Raw genomic sequence first — 13922 nt, forward strand, 5'->3', positions numbered from 1 at the left:
AATTGTTAAGACTTGTTTTATTGCCTAACCTATGGTCTTGGGGATTGTTCCATGTATACTTGAGAAGGATGTATATTCCACTGTTGTTTGGTGAGTTTAGCTTTTGACATGTTATATTTGAGAATACATGTAAGTAGAAATGTGAGGTTTTCATTTAGGAGAAAAACCAAAGGGAAAAATTTGTTAGTGCAAAGAGGACTCAAGATCACAAGAATGGATGACTTTTTGTGAAGAACAGAATTTAGAGCAATGGAACAGCCTTAAGAGGCTGAAGGTTGAATGTAGCCTGGAGTTTTAGGTAAGAATGAACAGTTTGACATAGACCATAACTAAATTATCTTTAATTTAGAAATTAAAGATAATGTGAAAAAGAGGTTGTAGTCATTTGAATTTGGGGTTTAGAAGTCAGCTGTCTTGTTTGGGAAGGACCTTTTCTTATGTTTCTTCAGTATTTCAACAAAGAGCATGAACAGATTCTGGTTTTTTGGATTTGAGAAACATTTAAATGATGACAACTATTTAACTTAAGAAATAAAAACTACGGATATCAATTATGTATTTTTAGAGGATAGTTTTTAGAGGCTGATAATTTGCTACTTTATTAGATAAATCTGAAGTCTGGGAAACTTTATATATTATGTTCTTGGTGTATTTGAATTCTGTAGAAATTGTTTCTAGACAGTCTACGAAAAGCACTTGCTGGCCATGGAGGAAGCAGGCAGCTGACTGAAAGTGCTGCAATAGCCTGTGTCAAACTGTGTAAAGCAAGTACTTACATCAATTGGGAAGATAACTCCGTCATTTTCCTCCTAGTTCAGTCCATGGTGGTTGATCTTAAGGTAACATGCATATTATTTCTTTACTACAAACTTTAAGAAAATTAAATGAAAAATAAACTTTATAAGCATTAAACTAGATAGAGCATTGTTCAAGATTACTGCTAACACTAAAGTTCTGAGTCTTCTTTAATAAGTTTATAAGACTTGCTTTTGTTGTTACTATCTTCCTCAGGCTAAATAAAGTGGCTTAGAGAATGAAGAAAACACATAATTAACCAGTTTTATTAAATTAGCATTAATATTTAGGTTTGGTTTTAAAATAATGTAGAAGTTAATACCTGAAAGGAATCATGCATAACATAGTAAGAATTTTATCACATCGATGACCCACAGTATCAGTGCTTTGTGCTGCTTCTGGCAACTGAATGTTACTGCCATCTCAGTGGATGATGTGTTGGTATTATTAAAAGAAATAACGCATGACTGTTTAATGGCTTTTGCTTGCTATTGGGATTTTCATAGAACCTGCTTTTTAATCCAAGTAAACCATTCTCAAGAGGCAGTCAGCCTGCAGATGTGGATCTGATGATTGACTGCCTTGTTTCCTGCTTTCGTATAAGCCCTCACAACAATCAACATTTTAAGGTGAGAGTACTGGTTTTTATCCAGTTTTATTTACTGATACTGTTCATCCTTTAAAAATGTGAAAAGACTAGAGATATGAATAGATTATACCTGTATTGGCATTTCTCATTATTATATATCAATGTTAATTTTAAGACTCTAAAATTTTGGGGTTTTTTTTAAACTTTTTTTTTTCCTTTTGTGCTCATTTGTGTTACTGAATTTTTTCTCCTAGAAATAATCTTCTACTTTTTTCTTCCTCTTTAGATCTGCCTGGCTCAGAATTCCCCTTCTACATTTCACTATGTGCTAGTAAATTCACTCCATCGAATCATCACCAATGTAAGTCCAAAAGGTATTGCTAAGTTACTTTAAATTTTTTTTCTTTTTTTCTTCTTATTTATTTTTTCTTAGGAAAGACATTCTTGGTTTACAAAATTCTGAACTTAGACATCTGATATAGAAAGATTTCTCACAAGTGATTACTTATATCTAGTAACATTTTCATATTCAGTTTTGACCTGAGGGCCCTTACTGGGGAAGGTGGTGTTAATGAGACCCTTTGGAAAGATTAAACCTAATACATTTTATTTGGATCCATAGTCCTTGAGACCAGTGCCACTGAAAGTGTAATTTAACATTTTCATTTCAAAGCTCATCACATATTAATATTCTTAGGTCTTTCCCAGCATTTAACCATTTAACTTAAAGTAATAGTTATTTATGTTGTAGTCCAGTATGGTACATTTGAACAATGGCGAGACCATATTTGATTGTATTATTTAGTCTTCCTTAAACAAATAAAATATTAACACACTTAAATAGAGGTGTTCACATGTTACAAAACCATATCAGACAAAATAGGCAAACTCATTAAAAGGTACTTATGAAACCTTCAACTCTGATGTGAGTACATGCAATAGAAAGGTAGAAAAACTTACCAGATTTGGACCATGGATTTAAAAAATTTTGTTCTTCTGAATATGAACGATCATATTTTGAAGTTTCTCAAGTTATTTATCACAGTTCTACTTTTATCCATTTATAGATACTCACACTTACGTAAATTGGTCAGCTTTTTCCTGTTTTTCTCCCTTGAAAAGGGCTTTAATCATTGATGACTTAGGTATGTTTGTCCTCTTTGTAATTACATTCCATTTTAAAAGTGTCTCTGATGAGTTAAAAATACTCCCCACCTTCATTTGCTTTGGATGTGTTGGATTAAATCAAACACTGCCCACATTTTCTTTTATCCATTCCCGCAGGGGAAAAATAACTATTAATAAAACTATTTTGTGACACATTTAGTATTTTGTAGTGGAGTGCTAGTAGCATTTTGGGCAGGACAATTCTTTGTTGTTCAGGACTGCCTTGTGCATTGCAGGATGTTTAGCATCCCTGGTTCACATTTCATTTAAAGGCCATTTGTGCCACTTCCCTCCTCCCACCCCCAGACATTATGAATAACTAAAATTGCCTGAGGGAATGATACTTTCCTCAGTTAAGTATCAGTGAGTTAAATGACAGGTAGAAGTAATATTACATACAGTTTGTTCTAAAAGGGAAAGTTTAATCAATCTGATCGCAGTTAAGGTACGTTTGTATTAAAAACTTTAAAAATTTTTACTTTTACTAGTACCCTCAAGGTTTACTTTCATAGCTATTAAAAAGTAGATGATTTCCCCTCTCAAGTTTGTGTAATTCAGAAATAAAATATTATTACTTTTTTCTTCTTTGATTTATAATATTAAAAGCATTCCATTTATTAGAGTGAATGGTTTTATGTAAATGCTTAAAACATATTTAATAAACTCAACTATATACTTTTTTGATATTTTGTGGCTAGTTACTTTAATTGTAAACTATTTTTGTCTACAATTGAATATATAGAGCACTTTCAAGCATGGACTTGGCACTGCTGTAAGTGGCTGAGCTGTTTTGTGGGTTTGAAGCATGTCTGGAGTGGTACTTCATGCATGCCTCAGTGTACATGGTGAAGTGGTTGTGCATTTTCTATACTCTGATGAGTACTGCATGTGTGAAGGTGGAGTGTGTCTGTATCAGAAATCACATCAATATGAAATCCATTTTTATAAAGAAAAATCTATACTGACTAATTGTTAAAATATTAAAATATCAGAGTAACTTTTCAATGAATAGCTTGAAAAGGAGCATAGATTTGAGTCTATAAAGTATCTTTTAAAGTTATACCTTAGATAATACTTTATAATTTATCAATTGTTTGATAAATTGTTTCTCTTTAGGGTTCCCCCCCCTTTGGTTTGAGGCCAATAGTTTGAGGCTAATCAGTCAGAAGTACTTTCTGACTGAAAAGGACTATTAATAAAGTAAATATGTAAATTTATGGAATCTCACTGAAGATGGCAATATTTTGTCTTGAAATCACATGAAATTTTTCTTACACATTTGGACTCCTTACATTCATTTTTAGTGTAAGATTTCCTTTTAAATGATTCTTGGCTCAGTACACCTCACAAGTTTTCTTCTTCTGTGGTTCTTTAGCGAATTCACAGATTAAAAAAAAAATATTACCACATTCTCAAATAAAATAAAATTTTACTGATGTGTTTTTGAGGGTTTATATAGAAGTAGTAATGATATTTGCAGTTCTTTGTTTTGTTTTCATGAAACATACTCAATTCATAAGTACAGTGTTAGATCTAAAATATTTTGTTGCTGCCGTTTAAGAAATCAAAAAATATACTATTTGAATTTTATTATAATGTAAGCTTTCATCAGTTTCGAAACTGGTACTCATAGTACTGTTACCTTTTGTATTATGCTGTAAGAGAAGAATTGTAGTTACAAGGTCTCTGTTAAGAATTTACTCTTTATAGGCTTCCTTTAGGCTAAGTTAGATATATTGTTATAATTGGGAAATTAAAGAAATAATATACTCATATACGAGCCAAATATCTTAGCCGCCAGTAGAACATGCTATAGCTGGTATAGTACTTAGTATTGTTTTTTCCTTATGGCAGTTTATTGTAGTTTACTATGGATAGTTCACATATTGAGAATGAGATGGTCTCTTTATACTGACAGGTTTTGGTTGAAGAAATTATTTCCAAGGCATTTGCAAATTTATTTAAGTTATCTCTTGAAGAATTGCCACATAGTTTGCTCATACTGTAAAAGTATTGCCATTTGTTTGGCAATAAACTTAGTGTTGTAAGGGGGAAAAAGATTGTCTACTTTAATTGACTAGTTTCAGAAAGGATGCATTTAGTAACTTGCTCTAAACACTAAATTTTTTACCAACTACATGATATCTAGTTTTTAGTATTTATTTTATTTGAAAGTATATCTTTAAAATGACTGAATTTATAAATTATGAAAAGTTACAATTATGAAAATCACCCAAACTTAAGTTAAAGTAAAGCTGTTTTATTGAGTGCACCTGGTAGCACAATACAGTTTCAACCGCTACCAAAATGACATAATTTCAATAGAATGTTATGTGGGATACATGTCTCTTTAGTTAATCAGTTTTTGACAAGATATTACAGGGTCAGTAGAGTGAGGAGGACCCTTATCTCAATGCATTTTGTGATATTCAGCCTTTTTTATTTTAAGCTGATTAATATAAGTTGTATAAGTTTGTAAATATAGGGAAATCAAGCTGTGTTAATTGCCTGGGCAAGTCAGATGACCAAATGGACCAAAGTTTATATAATCCATTATATAACCAAACTAAAACTTGATCATTTGTTATGAATAAGCTTAAATAAAGTAAGAGTTGAGGAAAAAGCATAAACAAGCATATTATCCAAAAAGAAGTATTTCTTCCCTCACAGCTTTAGAGTCTTTCCTTTCCTAAGTGTAGTTCAGTAGTCAAATTGTGTATTGTAAATTGGTTGTATAATTTACTATTCAGTAAATAGAGTTTGTAATCTAATGTTTTGGGTTAAAGTAATATAACTTGATGCTACTCAAAATATTCTAAGAATTATGAATGAAGAAATGAAATATTGAGAATTTAACTTAGTTTTGAATAAGAAGGAACCTGGGAGTAGGATCTGAAGCTATTAAATCCTCCTTATCTCCTATTTCAATTGTTCTTTAAGGTGTTACCTATAGCAGGAGTATTATGAATTGGAAGCCTGTATTTGAAGTCATCCCATTCCATACATTCTGTGTGTAATGAATATACATCCAGTCAGTTTTGTATTAACTGATAGACAAACTTTATAGTTTTGGTGATTTTCATAATTGTCATTTTTTATAATGTAATTAATTTATTTTAATGTAAAAGTTAAAGATATACTTTCAGATAAAATAGGTATTAAAAACTGGAATCAAGCTAAGTAAATTAAACTGAAATATAAAAATATTTACATAAAATAATTACCTTTAAAAATGTTTAGCTGTGATCAGTTTGTCTTTGTGGTGATCATTAGTCTTTTCATGTATTGTACCATCATTCTATATCAGTTTAAGATTATAGGTTTACTAATAGCTTATCTCATTTACTAATTTCATGTTGTAATTATCATTGTTGTCTGTAGGCATATCCCTTCAACATTATGTTGAACCACTAATCTCTTTTAAAACTTTAATAATCATATTCTTAATCTGGGAAAATATAGAAATATGTACATATGTTTCAGCAATGTGTAAAACATTAAACTTGAAAAAAAAGATTGGCTACAGAATCAGATCTCTAAAGATTTTTTGTTTTTCAAGTTCACTAACTTATTAGTGAGAAGAGACAGTCTATATATGCTCATGCTCATGAAGCAGGCAATTTGTCTCGTTTATTATTATATTTTAAAATAGACATATGGTTCGAATTAAAGATATTACTTGAAGACTTTGGAAATCATGGTGTATGTTTGCATGGTTTTAGAAAGTTTCTCACAAAAGGATAAAAAATTATAGTAATAACCAGAGCATATAACTTAAGTAAATTTGTACATTTCCATTCTTAATGGTATCTGTTTTTGTCCAGTCTGCGTTGGATTGGTGGCCTAAGATTGATGCTGTATATTGTCACTCAGTTGAACTCCGAAATATGTTTGGTGAAACACTTCATAAAGCAGTGCAGGGCTGTGGAGCACACCCAGCAATACGAATGGCACCGGTAAGATTAATCATGAATTTTTAATCCACATTCTTCCTATTGCATTTTCAGTGTCTTTATCCCATTCTTGCTGTTTTGATAATTTTAGAAAATCAAATAGTCTTCTTTTCTATAAGTATTATGGTATGTTGTATACTGCAGTATTGTTGAAATACTAGTTTATGATGTTTGTTTTCCACTATTTCAGTGAGTCGAACATTTTCTTAGAGGAATTTTTTTCACAAAACGCTATTAAAATTTTATTGTCATTTTAAAGTTTCTTTTTACTTTAACTTTTCCTTATTAATCAAAATATTTTGATTAGCTCCTCCTCTTTTGGGAATGATTGAGGGAAGCTGACTTCTGGGTTAGAGTGAATGTTTCTGCAAATGCACAGTTTTGCCGATTGTATGCTGAATATCGCACATAGGAAATTAGAAATAAAGGTTTTAATTTTTATTTAAAATACAAATTTTATATTTTAGCAGACATGCTCTGAGCATTTAAATATGATAGGCACTTTGATATTGAAGTTTGACTGTTTAACCTTAATAAAAATGGACTTTTCAAATGAAGTATTCTCAAAGATTAGTATTATTAATGTAGAATTTGAAATGGACCCTATTTAAATAGATAATTATAGGATTGTGTCAGTCATTTCTTGGTATTTATGTTTAGCGAGAGTATTCTACATGGCAACTCTTGACATTGATTGGTGGTACTTTGTCTTCTGCTTCTTATGTTTTATTCTTTTTGGCTGCTGTCGCTCACATGATCAGATGCCAACCAGTCACTGTTTTGCATGGCAGTGGGCTTCTGTGGCTGTAAGTATATCCCATTGTAACTACCTCAGAAAAGTCCTTGGTTTCTTTGACTTTTCTGTGTATAGTTACCGTAATAGTCACATCATATCATTTGAAATGAAAATGTAGCATGTTTTTACCTTTCGGTTTTATCTAGTAGATTAGCCATTTCACACTTACAAAATAATTTAAAACAACTTCCTTTCTGGCATGCTTCTCTTTTTCTAAATTCCCTTAGTCAAGAAAATATTTTCCAAATTCCCTTAGTCAATGTTTTATGTAGTTGTAGTTCACTCTTATCCAGTTGTCAGTAATTGTTTTTGAGGATTGTTTATCTTAGATGTTCAAATAGAGAAAGAAGCTTGCCTTACCATATATTTTGGGATTATATAGCCTAAGAAATGATAGCCAAAAGAGCATGGCAATGATGTTTTATTAAATAAAATGCAAAGCTGTTTTTCAGTTGACTTTTTGTAATGCCAAGTACTTAATTTTTTTTTAATTGAAAATTTCAGGCTAAGTGTAAGTTAGTTGGAGGTAAACATTAATAATCGCTACTTAAAATTATTTAATTAGATATTATTTTAAAAATTTTAGAAAATGACTTGGAATAAATTGTTTAAAAATTATTTAATGATTTATTTATTCGTTCCAGATATCTTTTGGGAAGGTAGAGAACTTCATTTGATTTTTTGTTTTAAGTTTTCTACCTCTTCAGGTAGAAAATTAAAGCCCTCCAATAATAGAAATTGGTGGAAAGTTAATATTCACTTCCAATTTAACTTTAATATCCAGTTTACCAGCTTTCGTAATTTAATTTTCTGTGTATGTGGACCGAAAGAAAATGAAACTAAATCATTTTTTTGGACAAGAAAAAATTTGATTTGTAGTCTGAAAATGTTCTCTACATTTAGAAGTTATTATACTTTGTAGCCCTAGTTATGAGCTGATTCTAGGAGCTATGTACTCTACTATTGATAACTATTTTATAAAAGCCATAACTAGACTTCTTTTGGTCCAAGGACAACTGTGATAAGAATTCAGTTTTGATTTTTAATTGTTCTCTGAAAGTATCAGTACACATTTGATTTTCAAAATCATCATTAAGCTGTTTATATTCATGTATTTGTATATGTATAAAAGTTTACGCGTATGTATATAGTTGTACATAGTGGCCAAAGGACTGTTTTCTGGCTGTTGTTCTTCCCAAGGAAAATAATTAGCAAATTTAATATGAAATATTTTAGAATAAGAACATTTTAGAATTTGGATGATGCTTAAGGTGAATCTTGCTCCTCTTAAACCTGGTGAGTAAATGATCAGACAACAAATGTGGAAGTATTGAGCTCCCACTCACTGCCAGACACAGTGTTAATGCCAGGGGAGCATGACACTATACACAGACATCAGCACTTTCCTTCACAGAGATTCTGGTCTCCTAGCTCTTGCTTGAAAACTTCTAATAAAGTGCTCACTACAGGTGTCAAGAAGTCTGGAAACACATAGCTGAATATACGTAATAAATGATTTAGAGATAATACATTACATCAGGGTTTCTCAACCTTGGCACTGTTGACATTTTGGAACCAATAGCTGTTTGTGGTAGGGGACTGTCTTGTGCAATGTGGGGGTTAGCAGCATCTCTAGCCTCTACCCACTAGATCCCATTAGCACCCATACCCCACTCACCATGAAAACCAAAAATGTTTCCAGATATTCCCTGGGGGACAAAATTGCCCCTAGTTGAGAACCACTGTGTTACTTGGTATATGCTCAATTAGTCAACTGTTTTCTTTCTAATCTTTACATAAGATAGCACGGCAGATATTTGAATACAGTTATCGTATACTCCTAAGGGTTCTTTTGTTTTTATGTCATTATAGCATTGGAAAAGATTTTATTATTTCTGCTTTCTGTAAAACCGTGTGTGTGTGTGTGTGTGTGTGTGTGTGTGTGTGTGTGTGTTGTGTTTGATCTGGTTTTACAGCTATGGAAACTGAGGCACGAACGATGTTAAATGAATGACACACAGTCACATGGTTTGTGAATAGTCAACATTTATTTATTCCAGTGTCTATCCTGTTATTCAACTGTCCTCACTAGTATGTTAGCTTGGTGAAAGCAGGAGCTTTGTCTGGCTAGTCCAGCACTGAATTTCTGGCCCCTAGACAGTATCTGGCACATAGTAGGCATTTGGTACATATTTGTTGAATGAATGAATGAATTTCTAACTTGACCTGCTTTCAGAACCCTCCATCTGGTTTTTTTCTTTCTTTTCTGGAGATAATTCAACCTATTACTGTTTTTTCTTTTTCCCCCAATTAAAATGACATATTAAGATCTGATTTTAGTCTTCCAGATGTGTAATAATTCCTGAAAGCTGTTAACCTGCTGTGTCTACATACCATGTTTGTACTAAACAGTCTAAGGTTGCATTATTATCTTAAATTGAAACTTAAATCATTTAAACTCCGTAGCCTTTTTCATATGAACATTGAGCTAGAGCTTCTCCATTTTGTAGTTTGGTAATATTTTTTAAAATTTGATTTATCTTAGCACTAATCATTCACTGTTTTAAAACAAAGAGACCCTGTTAATAATGTATGAATTTTCACAAATATATATATATTCTGCACATTTGCTTCTTAAAGAAGATCCTGGCTTGGCAGATGTTCCTTACATGCCCATAATTTAGTCAACGGTTTTAAATAAATTAACAAATGATTTGCATTCTTAATAATCGCCTGAATACTTGGATTAATGAATTTTTTTCCTGGGCATGACTCCCTCTCTTTTTTGGCCAAAGCTCATTTACCACCTTGGATTTCTACTAATATCTGCAGTATGGAAACCCATTAATAAATTAATGAATGGATTATTTTTCTTACATTTTAGTTAAGAAATATATTTCTTCTTTAGCAAATTGTTCCTATCTTTATATTGACCTAATGGTCATTAATTAAAAGGTATTTGAATTGAAAATTTTATTTGAAGTTTTCAAGTTTTATCCCGTATTAGGCAGCAATACTAGAACAAAATTTATTTGCTGATACCTGAGATCAAGAGATGACATAATTAACTATTTACTTTTGGGAAAGAATCACTAAATAAGAGAATTCTTATATTTGCGAATTGTCCTTTGATCTGTATTTCTGTGCCTTGCTGCATCAGGGAAGAGCAGTTACACTTAGTTACATCTTAGTAAATAAATTCGTTCAATGAAAGTTTCACCTGGATCTAAAGTGTTATCTCTACTTAGAATGGAAAAAAAATGGAGTTTAATGAGTACATCTGGTAAGACTTATGTGGTGGCATTATAAATATAAAAGCAAACCGTATTTTCTAAGTTTTGCTATGTCTCTGTAGTGACCTTCTTCAGTGTTAATGTGTAGGTTAAATAGCTTTTCTTCCCCTCTGAGGACCAAAAACCTTCAGCGTTCTTGGGTATAATAACAAATATATTTCTCACACTTAAACATTGAGAATAGTGCTTGTGTGTTACAGATATACATCTCTACTTATTACCTTTGAAAGACAGCCTGTTCACTTGGACATTTTTATTACAGGTGCACAGATGCTGGATATTCTATTTAGGTATTTGTTTATATGCTTACATAAAAGTATACCTGTTTAAACCAGATATTTTTGAGTCCTTTTAAAGGAAAAGTGGAAATATTTTATAAGAATAAAGAGAAAGGTGATATTGGATCCAGAATATGATTATTGGATTTTGAGTTGAATAACATCTATAATTAAAATACCAACACAGGGTCTGCAGTAGTATCTCTGTAATTGAAATACACTTTCCATGATTTAATCTTTCTCAAAGAGTTCTTTCTCTGTTTTATCAGTGTTCTTCAGACAAAGTACATGAATTATGTAACTTGAGAGAGATGGAGTGCAGTAGAAAAAAAAGCAAAACTTATGATTTAAACTATTAAGTACAGAGATTGCCTATATAGTATATTTCATCAATTATAAGAACTTAGTTTTTAACATCTCTGAAATTGAGAGTGCATTTTATCTGGTGTCTGACAGTTGACAGTGTTTTTTCATCCCTTGTGGTACATATAGTAATGATATAACTTACGGTTGGTAATGTCATAGTTTTTATGAAATATTTGTGTATATGTTTGTAGGATAGTTATTACTTGGTTGAATAGTGTATTTTGAGAGCTATAGACTTAAGTACTTTATCCCTAATTTTTTCACATTTTGGAAAGTTGTTTTTGTACAAAGGAGTCAACCTGATGTTAAAGCTTTTAGTATTTTAATATATTTTCACTTAAACTTGATTAAATTTTATAAGAATAATTTCAGTGTTGCAAAAATAATTTTCATTTGTTTTTTAAGCTTAACATTAACCTTATACTTACTATTGAATGTTTCTACTAATACATTTTTAGTGGTATAAAATGTTTATTTTTTCAAAGTTTTTAAAAATTTATTTTAAAAAATTAGATAGCTTTTATCTTCAACAGTGTCTGATTCTAACAAAGTGATGTCATGTTTTTGTTTTTGTTTTTAGAGTCTTACATTTAAAGAAAAAGTAACAAGCCTTAAATTTAAAGAGAAACCTACAGACCTGGAAACAAGAAGCTACAAGTATCTTCTCTTGTCTATGGTGAAACTAATTCATGCAGATCCAAAGCTGTTGCTTTGTGTAAGTATTTTTATGAAACACATTGAAATTATTACACAAACTTAGTTTGGTTTAACTGAAATTCTGAGACCCTGAATGTAACTGTTAGCTAAACACTTACCGATTCTTTTTTATCGTGCTTGAAGATATCTCTAAGAAAACTTAACTTATGGAGACTACTAATATAATTAGATTTCTTTACCTTCTTTGTTTTCCTTTAACATACTTTGATAAGATCTTTTGTCCTTACCGTTACCAGATTATATATTATTCAGGCATTATCCTGGGATGGGAGTGAAGGTGATGAAGCAACCGTAAATCAGAGTGCTTTCTATGTGGTATATGGTTAGGTTTTTTAAATTTTCAATTGCTATTGCCAAACCATTTAGTTTTTCTATCCTCCGTTCTTCCTGTTATTAACCTTACTTATATTATCACTGGCTTTGCCTACAAATTCTCTGTTGGGAAAGAGGAGATGAAAATGGGTGTGGTTCTCATAACTCGTTTCTTCCAGCTTCAGATGGTATTAGATTCCAGAGATCATGACTGAGGTGCACAAAATAATTAAGAACTAACAGATACAAATGAGTGATAGTTATATGAAGTGATTAAAAGTATGGGCTCTGGAGACAGAGTAGCTATGCGATTTGGATGACTTATTTAACCTCTCTGTTCTTTAGTTTTCTTTTGTGAAATATTATAATAATATTTCCTACTTCAGAGATTAGGAAGATTAAGATTGTACATGTCATGTTTTTAGGAACAATGTATAATAAATTTATAAGTACAAATAAATGTTAGCTTTTATTACTATTAACAAAATAGTTAACATTAACATTATTAATACCCTAGATGTAACAGTTATATGAGGTGAATTTCAGAGAGAGGATACCATGGTTAACGTTTGTGGAGTTTCTCCAGTCTCTGGAGAGCAGCATCTAGGAAGATTTTTTATTACTTTGTTCAGCGATAGGCTTCTTAAGTGCTCAGGTACTTTGAATTGTGAAAGCATATTTTTCAAATTACTATAGGGGTTCATAACTTGATATCCATAGTCTCAAGAGTTCTATGAACCTCTTGAATTAAAAAAAATGTGTTCATTTGAGTATTTTTTCTGGAGAGAACCAGAAGGAGAGAGAATTCCCAAAAGGATTAGTGATCTCAAAAGAAGGCCCATGCTATTTCAAACTGTTTGAAAAGCACATTCAAATTTGTGAGTCTAATAGAATCAGTTGTTAAAACTTTGACATGGAAAAATTCCATAAAATCTATCAGTGAGACTATAAAAATAATGAAATATTGTCCCCCCCCCTTTTTTTATGTAGCACAAGTTATTTATGGTGTTATTTCATCATGCATGTTATATATTAGCACCACACTGTTTGCATGGATCAATAAAAGCACCAAAGTCACTGGTGCTTTATGTGTTGTGAATGTATTGCTGAAAGAATAAAACCTGCTATTTTCCAAGTTTGAGATTTAGGTAGAGTAAAAGTGTCTTTTAAAATTGAAATTATTGCTTTTGCTGCCATCTAGTGGTTAAATAACTTTTCTTCAATGACCGTATTATTCTTATAAAAATTTTATATCTTAGTAAATGGGAGAAATGTAGGAATAACTATTAAATGATCTCAATCGTAGTATTTTTAAAATAATACTATCTTATTATCTATTGCCATCTCTGTCCTAATTACGTTACTTTCATTTTTTCAAGCCTCCTAATTGTGCCATTTCCTACCTCCCCCTCTTGTCATTGCTCTTCACTAAAATGATAGTGATCTTGGATATGGTTCCATAGTGTAGCGGTTAGCACATCTGCTTTACATGCAGAAGGTCCTGGGTTTGTGCCCTAGTGGAGCCACGGTCCATGGTCTATGGCCATGTCACCCTGAATAAGCCCAATCCCATCTGATCTCAGAAACTAAGCAGGGTTGGGCCTGGTTAGTACTGGGATGGGAGACCACCTAAAAAGACCAGGTGCTGTAGACATT

General features: G+C 31.5%; 1 protein-coding gene and 1 pseudogene across 12 annotated transcripts in view; both read left to right on the forward strand.

Moving 5' to 3' along the window:
- The window catches only part of NF1 (neurofibromin 1), a 208471-nt gene that overhangs the window by 56577 nt on the left and 137972 nt on the right, over nucleotides 1-13922 (forward strand). For 6 of the 12 annotated variants that reach the window (XM_036222967.1, XM_036222961.1, XM_036222968.1 and 3 more), the window contains exons 9-15: nucleotides 666-839; nucleotides 1302-1424; nucleotides 1671-1745; nucleotides 3294-3323; nucleotides 6376-6507; nucleotides 7266-7310; nucleotides 11818-11952. In XM_036222967.1, coding sequence (XP_036078860.1) covers nucleotides 666-839; nucleotides 1302-1424; nucleotides 1671-1745; nucleotides 3294-3323; nucleotides 6376-6507; nucleotides 7266-7310; nucleotides 11818-11952 — 714 coding nt within the window. The remainder of the gene's footprint in view (nucleotides 1-665; nucleotides 840-1301; nucleotides 1425-1670; nucleotides 1746-3293; nucleotides 3324-6375; nucleotides 6508-7265; nucleotides 7311-11817; nucleotides 11953-13922) is intronic. The other 6 variants (XM_016119150.2, XM_036222971.1, XM_036222972.1 and 3 more) reach the window with 3 other exon arrangements.
- On the forward strand, nucleotides 13802-13920 carry LOC118604348 (annotated as a pseudogene).

This window comes from Rousettus aegyptiacus, unplaced genomic scaffold (assembly GCF_014176215.1).
Source record: "Rousettus aegyptiacus isolate mRouAeg1 unplaced genomic scaffold, mRouAeg1.p scaffold_m13_p_6, whole genome shotgun sequence".
Taxonomy (NCBI): Eukaryota; Metazoa; Chordata; class Mammalia; order Chiroptera; family Pteropodidae; genus Rousettus; species Rousettus aegyptiacus.